Source organism: Rhipicephalus microplus, chromosome 6 (genome assembly GCF_043290135.1).
Source record: "Rhipicephalus microplus isolate Deutch F79 chromosome 6, USDA_Rmic, whole genome shotgun sequence".
Classification (NCBI taxonomy): domain Eukaryota; kingdom Metazoa; phylum Arthropoda; class Arachnida; order Ixodida; family Ixodidae; genus Rhipicephalus; species Rhipicephalus microplus.
The window spans coordinates 109,149,063-109,159,880 of NC_134705.1; the positions used below are offsets into that span (position 1 = coordinate 109,149,063).

Sequence of the window (10,818 nt, forward strand, 5' to 3'; positions counted from 1 at the left end):
CCTCATATCGTGTCCTATTCAATGTTCACACTGACGTGGTTTTGTCGTTTCATCGAACATGAATTGTAACGCCTACATGGCGGCCTACATGACTTACCTCACCGGAACGAGAACTCAAATGTTGCAGAGTGGGGTGGAGCGAAAGCTAAAACAAGCACACCTTCACAATCAGGAGAGTTTGTTTCACACGAATGCCTAAGAAAATTCTTTCTGAGGACACGGTAGAATTTACTAAGCACTGATTATTGCGCCAAAGCGATATCCGATGGGTACGTTAGAACTAGCGGCACAGTGCAAGTTCTAGCATGACTTCGCATCGATCGTCGTTTTGATATATTCCTGACTTGCATTAAAATTTTCATAACTTCCCCACAGTTGCGGGGCCACGACACCGCAACTGTCGTACCGTCGGCCATCGTACCGCAGTGCATGGATTATCCATCGGAAAATACCGGGCCCATTGAGGACGCTGCGCTGAAGGAACTACGCTTGACACGTGGCCTATCTTCGAGTCCGCCACCATGTCAACCACCTATTCTGGATACGACTGCGTTACCCGGCTGGCAACATGGAACCTTATCTACAGAAAGCACAGTACTTAAGGACGCCCACTTCGACAGCACTTCGGGCCACGACACCAAAACTGTGGGGATGCCACGCTCACTTTTCATGCTTCCGCAGGTTAGTTAAAATGATGCATATTTTTTTCGCGACAACAATGTGTTTTTATTAGTGGTTTCGTGGCCACCCAACTCATTGAAGCGTTTTGTGATTGTGTTACGCATCTGTGGCGCCTATCCCTGCGTGGGGGTGATGTCAAGGCAAACCCGGGCCCCATGACTAAATCTCGAGAAGAGAAGCTTGACTTTGTATTCAATACTCTTCAGAGACTATATTCGAGCAGTATAGGTATTCTAGAGTCTATTAACAAGGTGCAACAAATTCATATCGGCCTATAAAGTGAACTCAAACAATAACAAGGCGTGTCTCGGAACTTGAAGCCAAAGTTCAGTCTGATGCTTCTGAAAAAATCCCACTTATCTGCAAAGAGCGGCTTTCTAAACTGCAGAATATATTCGATCAGTTCGAGCGTAAGATAACTTCAGGATCTTTGTCGGGGGAGGTTAATGCGCACTCTCTGACAACACAAGAAGCGAGCATTTCTAAAATAGAAGACAAGGTTGATGATTTGAAGAACCGCTCCCACAGGTACAACTTACTGTTTTACGGGCTTTCTGACTCTGATCAGAATGAGAGATGGGAAACGTCTGAGCGCCTGGTTCAGGAATTTCGTGAAAACAATCTTGGTTTGAAAATATCCTCAGTAGCAAGAACGCACAGGTTAGCCCGCTTTACTGACGTTAAAAAGCGACTAATTATTGCAAAGCTTTTGAATGACAAAGAAGTTGAGGCAATAATTGGCTATGGTTACAAACTAAAAGATAAACCGTTTAGCATATCACGTGACTACTCTGAAACTGTGCGAAACAAGTGGCGCAACCTTCTACAATTTTCAAAAACAATCCGCAAGGACGGTGATCGTGTGCGACTCGTGTTCAACAAGTTGTTTATAAATGATGACGTTTATATATGAGACTACGATCTTAAAAGCTCGACGCGAGTGTCAAAACAAGCAACAGAATGACCAGTGTCATGTAATCGAGCCAACTATCCGTCCACTCGACGTTTATCGGGCAGGAATGACGCTGAAGGCCTTATTCCATTCCTGTACACTAACATAAGAAGTGTCCTCTCGAAAACAATACCACTATCGTCCACGATTGACTCATGTTCAGCATCCTTAGTAATACTAACTGAAATGTGGCTCACCAATACTGCACCCGATAACTGCATTCTGGATAGTTGGACTTCGTTTAACTTCTTTAGGTGCGACAGGTTAAATTGAATAGGTGGTGGCGTTTTGGTAGCAGTGGAAAAAGATCTTTTTGCCGCACGTGTTCTGCTCGACATTTTTTTAGAGTGTGTTTGGGTTTCAATCAAACATAAAGCAGGTCTCATAATCATTGGTGCTTTTATCGACCACCTGACAGAGACAAGACGTTTTCTCGGAAATTCGAACGGCTTCTCGAAATTATTACTACTCGTTTTCCTAATTCTGCACTTCTACTTTTTGGTGATTTTATTTTCCTCGATATCGATTGGGCTAATCTTTCCACAACAACCTACCCATCGGAGGCTCATGCTTTTTTTTTTGCAGTCATGTCTCAATTTTTCTTTAACAGAACTTGTCACGCGTCCCACGCTGTCTTCGGCTACATAAGCCAATATTTTAGATCTTCTATTAACCAATCATCCGGAAGTGTGCTCTGACCTAACTCATCAAGATGGGCTTTCTGATCATGACATCATAACAGGTAGTCTTACACTTTCCCTTCAAGGCGCCAGCGCTCTGATATATATATCTGATGCTATAATAGAGCCGATTTCGACAGCATAAACTCTGAGCTTTATGTTTTTTCTTTAGATTTCCTTAATAATTACCAATCTCAATCTACAGAGCATAACTGGTTTATGTTTAAAACCACTCTCACTGAGCTGAGCAATCGATTCGTCTCTGAAACAAAAATAGCCTGCACTCCGACAACACCCTGGTTTACCATAAAGCTTCGACGCCTTAACAATAAGAAAAAGCGTTTATATCCTTCAGCGGATAAAGACCGACTCTCCAATTTCTGGCACCGTTAAAAGGTCTGCGATAAGCAATAAGAATCACTCTTAAAATCATCGAAACGACATTTCTTTGCTCATGACTTGTAGTCCATGCTCGCTAAAAATCCTCAGCGTTTCTGGCGTGTAATAAACCCGAAGAACTACGCTGACACAACACTTGTTATTGAGCACGGCGATATGGTTCACCACTGTGAGTGTGCGGATATATCTAATAACACATTTTCATCCGTATTTACACATGAAGACACCACGTCATCGCCCTCCCCTGTCAAACTCATCAACGTATCTATGCGTGAAGTAATCATTAGTGAGGCAGGAATTTCTTGTTTACTAAAACTTCTTCGGCATCCGATCACAATGGCATTAATAACAAAATGTTAAAAAGTGTGTCTCCTAGCTTATCACCTATACTGTGTGCACTCTTCTCGCAATCTCTATCTACTAATACTATTCCGAGCGACTGGAAAGTAGCAAAAGTCACCCATATTCAAGTCTGGGGACCGCACTCACCCACTGAACTTCCGCCCCATTTCTCTAACAAGTACTATTTGCAAATTACTTGAACACGTATTATACACAGAAATCATCAACTGCTTAGAAGACTACAACATTATTTTTGAATACCAACATGGCTTTCGTCGGCGTTATTCATGCGAAACGCAGTTAGCCGGCTTTTTACATCACATTTATTCATATCTAAACCTAAGATTTAAAGTTGATGCCATCTTCCTTGATTTCTCGAAAGCTTTCGATTGTGTTCCTCACCATAGACTAATAGTAAAACTAATGAATCTGAATATACGCCCAACTGTTATTGGCAGGATTAAGAATTTCCTCTCATCTAGACACAATACACATCTGTGAACAACAGCACCTCCTCATCCACCAACGTAACCTCCGGTGTTCCGCAGGGCAGCGTTCTTGGCCCTTTACTTTTCCTAATCTATAATAATGACTTGCCTAACGGCGTGTCCTCTCACATCAGACTTTTCGCGGATGACTGTGTAATTTATCGAATAATTTCATGTGACACTGACAAAGATATTCTTCAAGCTGATCTTAACGCAATTATTACACGATGTTCAATAAGGTTGATGACTCTTATTACAGCTAAAACACAGTTATTATCATTTACAAGACGCATGCACCGCATTCCGACATCCTATGTAATCTCTAATACCATAATTCAACTGACAACTTCGTATAAGTACCTAGGTGATCACTTACAGTTTGACCTTACGTGGCATCATCACATCCGCCTGACGTTGGCATCATCTAACCGCCCATTAGGTCTACTCAAACGCAACCTCAAGCATGCTCCAGATAATCTCCGTAGACTAGCATCAATACGTCCTAAAATCGAATACGCATCAGCTATCTGGTATTCCTCACAAATCCACATAACCCAAGAAATAGAAATTTTTACAAAACCATGCAGCCGGTTTCATCTTTTCCGATTATTCACCCTATACTAGCATTTCAGCACTAAAAACTCGTGCTCAGCTTGACGACCTATTTCATCGCCGAGGAACTGCCCGCCTTTCGCTTCTCCACAAACTCTATCATCACCCATACCTTCACCGCATCTTCGAAGCACCAACTGTCATCTTTCCACGCACAGACCGTATCTTCAAGATAAAATGTATAACTTGTCACTCAGTTCATTATGCTTATTTCTTCATTCCCCGAATAATAGTTGCATGGAATAACTTGCCATCCCACGTAGCCACTCAAGCAGATTTCGCAACATTTCACAAACGTTTACTCAACATTTCCAACTAGATATCCACCACGCGTACTCTCATTAAGCTTCTTCATATGTACATCAGTGTTTAATTTTCTTGTTATCATGTGTTAATATTCTTCACGACCATTGTGCACGCTATTTGTATTATTTATGCGTTAATTGCAAAATTTTGTATCTTAAGATTATGCCTTCGTTTTAGTTTTTTTTCCTTGTAAACTGTATTCGTTAGTGCCCTTAATTTATGTTTACAGTATTCAATATTCTATCTCTACTGATTTTTCTTTTTTTGCAAAGTATCTGGTTTTTGTTGTTGTTTTTTTGTATTTAGCTTGCTTTCAATATTTTGTATAATTTTGTTTTTACATAATATCGGCGTACAAAAATTTCTTTCATGTGTTCATTCTCCTATGTGATACCCCTTCGGGGGCCTTGAGGGGTATTATGAAATAAATAAATAACGTTATAAAACCTCCTCCAATGAAATGACGTTATTCATGGTTTAACTTATTACCTACACTTTTTGCACTGTTTTCAATCGTTACTTTTGGTTTGCTTACGCTGGCACATATGCATTATAAAGCCAGTAAATATAGGGCGGAGTTGTAAAATGTGTAATGAAATTATGATCATTTACAACATGCTATGTTAGGGGTGCAAATGATATATCTAATTCGATAAATGACCTATTTTGAAGTACATTTCATTGGACGGCCGTTAAGCTCCAGGTATGCCATACTTAGTTAATAAAAACATCATCATCATCATGGACTAGCATGCACTGAGGACCTACCAAGCAGTCAGTACAGAGGGTTAACAAGGGAACCTGAAACGTGTGGTCCCTAGTCGTTGTAAGCCGCCAGTTTTCTCTTATTGTTTCGTGGGCCAATGTAGTTAGTAATGAGATTTGCCTAATGCGGGAGAGATCTGCTACACGAAAAAGCAAGGATTGCATAGAGGATTGAAGCGAGGATTGGTAACCTTGTATTGCATATAGTACAACATGGGGTTGGAAAGAGACGTGAGAGGGTAAATGCATGGCAAAGCGAGGACAAGCTAGGCACCCAGCTCTTTGTTGTGGCACAATCTTGCCACAATTGTTGCAAGCTGCGCTATCTATAGTGATCTATGTGTCTCACAATGTTTGTTTGCTATCTAAGTCCCATAAACATTCCAGTATTTTGTGCTGATAGTCGGCTCCAAAAATATCTGTTCCTGTGTGCTCAAGCGTGTAAGTTCTTGGCGGAGCAGTTTCAAGTTTTGCGACTCTTTCATCGCTTCTTGAGATTACTTTATTCATTCATGACAGTGTGCCAAGACTCTGAAACACCCTGTCAGAGATAATTAAAGCAAGATTTTTAGTTGGCTGACATTCTTTTTCTTGTAGTATAGCAAGAAAGCGGAACGACCAAGTGAGAGTGAGGAGACAATGATGGAGAGGAAGACCACCAAGTCTGACTCTTCTGCGCTTGGTATAAGTAGCTCTCAACCGCAGTCATTGAATACAAAAACCTATTTTGATGTCCCTAATAAATGTTGGAGAATAATGTCTTGAAATTTCCGTATGAATGTGAGAGACGCTGTAGTGGAGGGCTCTGGCAATTTGTACCAGCTGCGATTGTTTATTATATGTGCAAAATATAGGTGCACATGCCCCTTGCATTTTTGTCTCCATCGTAAATGCCGCCGCCATGGTCGGGACTCCACCCAGCGACGTGTGGGTCAGCAGCTGAGTGCCTTACTCACTAGGCTAGCACAACGTCTCAATTTGATGAATCACTTCATGGCTGCAGGGTTGCGAACAGATTGCTATATTTTTTTACTATCGAGCGCATTTGCTCTGCCTTTTTTATCTATCTCTATGTATGAAATTTTCAATCGTAAGCAAATGTAAAGAAGCAGGCTCACCAATAGACGATACAGATATACCAAGAGGTCGTATAGGTTGTTATCGCCTTAATTTTTCAGATGTTCTATTATGAAGCATTATCTACTCAGGACATCTGTGTTCTGCTTTCGTTTTCTATTTGCTATGTCCATGCTCATGTATACTTTTTCTAACCGCTTCCAGTATGGGCCTGTACAAAGGCCTGCAGTATTGTTATAAATATGACTGATTCAGTTATTTCATCTATCATACAGAAAATGATTACTTTTATGAAACCTGCTAATGATTTTCAGCCGTCCATGGTCACTTACTTATTTGTTTTTATATACTCCTCCGGTGACCTAGCTTGCACAAGAGATCAAACACCCACCGTAGTTGGAAAAGGAAGGACAGTTTCGTTATTGGTGATTGGTTTAGGCAGGAAAAAAAAGGAGAGCATGAGAATCAAGAATTCATACAGTGTAGCTCATAAACTAATCTGTTCAGAGACTTTATTGATCATCAGAGTCTCCGTAGTTCACCTAAGGCAACAAGACTGTGCACGAATGGGATAAGGAACGATAATTACGGCACTTGAAGCTGACGCGGCTTTTCAAGATTGCACGATTTCACAGAATAAAATCAAAGGAGCATCTCTAGTGGAAAAAGTGATCTACAAATATTGTTTAATTTACGCACAATACAAAATACTTGCCTCTACTTCACCAGGAATGACAGCTTCATTGGCTGAAGGTGATTCGGGCTGCGAAAAAGATAACGTAACAATCAAAAAGAGGTACAAAAAGTATATGTAGCACATATTTCAAGCAATTGCCTGATATGAGACCTTAGTTTAAGTAAGCATTGAAACACTTGCCCCTATTTGTTCTAGAACGATAGAGACAGGAGGTGAGATCGCCTCAGGCTGTAAAAAAAGTTCCACGACTATCAAGAGTTCCTGAAACAATGTATTTATTGATTTATAATCATCAGAGAACATTGAGTTTCCACAAAGGATGAAACATTTATCTGAATAGGTTCTAGAACGACAGCATCATAAATTTAGGTTGATTAAGACTGCCAAATGTTTGCAAGAAAGTATATAATGAATAATAGCAAGCACCTCCGTTGAACAGATTAGGTATTACTGAATCACAAAAGTTGGCAAGTTTACACAACAGATGGAAAAGTTGCCTCAATTGTGTCTAGAAGAGAAGTTGCGTTTGTTGGGGTCAACTCAGGCTGTAATTAAAGTAATACGACAATTAGGAATTGAAACAAAGAAAGCAACAATGAATGACACAGGTGCCTGAATAGGTGTCGGAACGACAGCTACGAGAATTTCAGTTGATTCAGGCTGCTGAATATTTGCATGGGAGTGCATAATCAATCAAAGAAAACACCCTCGTAAAAAGAATTCAGAATTTTGAATCCCAAAAACTGGTGAGCGCTAAACCGATAAAACGCAAGCATGAATCGTATCAGGAACAACATTTGCGTCTGATAAAGTTATCTAAGGCTGTAAATATTGTAAAGCAGCAATCCCGAATTTAAACAAAGATGGGCACAAGGGATGACATTTTTACCTTAATAAATTCAGGAACGACAGCTTCGTGAATTGAGGTTGGCTTGGGCTACTAAAAGTTTGTGTGAGAGTACATAATTCATAAAAGAAAGCACTTCTGGTGAACGGAGTTTGTATTTTTTATCAGAAAAGTCTGAAAATTTTCACAAAACGCGAAAGTATAGATAGATAGATAGATAGATAGATAGATAGATAGATAGATAGATAGATAGATAGATAGATAGATAGATAGATAGATAGATAGACAGATAGATAGATAGATAGATAGATAGATAGATAGATAGATAGATAGATAGATAGATAGATAGATAGATAGATAGATAGATAGATAGATAGATAGATAGATAGATACGGTCCAAGTTGCCGAAGTTTACTAAGAAATGCTTCGCATGTAGAATGAGTGATGGAGACTGATGGTGGGGAGAGAAACAAATTATGCGTATATGCTATAGCTACGAAACATTATGATTCTACTATAGTCTATTGTCACGTCTTCTCCTCTTCAAGAACCCTCAAAGAGCGTTAATTGACAGTAGTAGTTGACTTGATATGATTACACAATGCTGAATGAATGCCACTTTCACTTCGCGTTGCCACATTTGCACCTGCCAGCGTTGAAGATAGCATTTCTCGTTGCCATGCATATAGTGCATGATCACAACGCGTATGCGCTCCTTGAAACTCTTTGCAGTGTTCTCAGTCTGGGCTGTAAGAATGGCGTTTGCTGCGTGCTTAGCGACGAGTTCTTCCAGCAATGAGGCGAAACAAGTGTAGCAGACAGGAATTTTTTTCAATTTATTCTAGCCGAGAATTGAAAAGTCAATCCGGCGTTTGTTTCTCGACGAATAATGTGGCTCTGACTTGCCAGTCATTGCGCGCTTTCGCGTGCCCATACATAAAAATTAGTTAGTGCCACTTCTGCATAGCGCTACTTTCCCAGCAATGTAAAACTCCTATTCAGCGACAGTCTGCTTTTTAGTATGAAGCAACACGAACTAATTTTTCTCCGAAGTAACAGTTATTAGTTGGTTGCTTTCGTCATGTTGAATTCAATATTGGTGGTCGGAACAACACATTGGCAACCATATTTTGACACCGTGGTCTCAAGCTAAGCTTCTGCAACATTTCAAGAAATAGAATAAATATTTGGAGTAGACGTAACATAAAAGTAGCCAAAACCTAACCAAGTACCTTCTATGAATTTTTTTTGTGCCTTCACTGGTCTGAAAAACAACGACTTTGAGGCATGCTATATAACATAGCAAGCCTGTAGCAATGCATGTAAACGCTGAAGTGATTCGCTATCGACAACTGGTGATTTTGCTGGCCGCTATCATTTACTCTGAATGTTTTTTTTTGTTGTAGTGTTCTTCTGAGCAAAAGTACATCGAAAAAAAAAAATAACTGTGTAAAAGGTAAATCTTTACTGTTTTGTTCTCTACCCCTATCAATCGAGCATCACGGTATGTTTTCAGTGTCGTTTTTTTTAGAAAACTGTGGTGGCTTCGTGACAGCGGTCCTACAGTATGGCATATTAGTTTCAGAGAAATAGAAGAATGGCCTTGTGCTTTCTTGTTCTGGAAAAAATCGAAGTTATTTCGAGACATACTTTACGATGTCGTACTTTCTAGCCAAAATCTCGATATCGGCCGCATATAAAGCATCGTTTTTTTACTGTCATTATACTGGGAACTTGACTCCGTAAACTAAACATTCAATTTTCGGTTCTCCCTTTTTATCCTTGTCCGGAGATTTGATGAAAATTTTGTAAACAATCACTGGGTTACTCTCTAGGGAAATCAATTTCTGGGGGAATAGATATAATTTTTCAATTTCAGAAACAGTTTAGAGGTTAATACTTAATACTAATTTCAGAAACAGTTTAGAGTTCAAAATACTTTTAACTCTTGCATTATTATTCTTGAAATAGTCTTCATTGTTAGACTATGTTTACTTACTCCTTCCGTTAGGCACTTTGATGTTGGCATTATGATAGCTAACGCCAACAAAATGACGCAAGTTCTAATATTTCTAACGCTGGCACCCATGTCTGTGCCAAAGTTTGCTGATAAAGACATCGTATAAAATGAGTCGTTATGTAACTTGCTTTATATAGTTGGTAAGCCCTACCATGGAATTTTATTGACGCATGTGCACTGTTTCGAGAGTTTCTAGAGTGAGTCATTCGGTGACTACAGATGAAAGATGTTTTTTGGTTCATTCTTTCATTGTTCTTTCTGTTTCGTCAAATTAACGACCACAAATAGCACGCTTAGTCTTAAATGTCAGGTATATTGGGCATACTCCTTCAAATCTTGTCTCTTTAGAGATTTTAGTAGCTCCTAGAAAGAACGGATAACATTGCATTATACAGCTGCATGAAATACCCCGAAACGTTCTTGCCAATACTTGATAGACACCATTTCACATAGAGCTGCTTTTTCTGCGGTTCTTCACAGACACAAAATGAGCACAAACTGCTTTTCATGCACACAGCTAATATTCAAAAACACGTTAAAATAATCAAACGCAGGAATTGTGGTGCGTTACATTGCGCAGACTGTTCTTTTTTCTGTTGGCGAATAATGTACACAATGTTTTAGAAATGGACCAAGCTACATTGCAGGTCTATAGTGTAAAACCTCTAACCTAATAGGGTGCACACAGTGTTTGTACAGGTTGCATGAAAGGAACTTCACGCGGACATGCCGACGAAACAGCCTTCGCGAAACGGGCCATATCAACTTTTGCGGACAGTGGCCATGCCAGCTTGGCGTCTAAAAAAAGGAAGTCGCGTTAGAGATGACATTAGCCAATGAAGTGTGTCAATTTTTAAAACAACTGATTGAGCACTCGTGTTGACTCCAAAAACAAGAGGGCTAGGCGAAATCAGAACAAATGATTTTGATATAGGGGCCAATAACATGTTAT

The 10,818-nt window shown here is 39.8% G+C and overlaps 1 protein-coding gene across 1 annotated transcript in view; it reads right to left on the reverse strand.

Moving 5' to 3' along the window:
- The window catches only part of LOC142765422 (uncharacterized), a 48,881-nt gene extending 38,904 nt beyond the window's left edge, over positions 1–9,977 (reverse strand). The window contains exons 1-2 of the mRNA XM_075866411.1: positions 9,846–9,977; positions 7,018–7,065 (exon numbers count right to left, since the gene is read on the reverse strand). Coding sequence (XP_075722526.1) covers positions 7,018–7,065; positions 9,846–9,965 — 168 coding nt within the window. The 5' untranslated portion in view covers positions 9,966–9,977. The remainder of the gene's footprint in view (positions 1–7,017; positions 7,066–9,845) is intronic.
- Between the last annotated feature and the right edge of the window lie 841 nt (positions 9,978–10,818).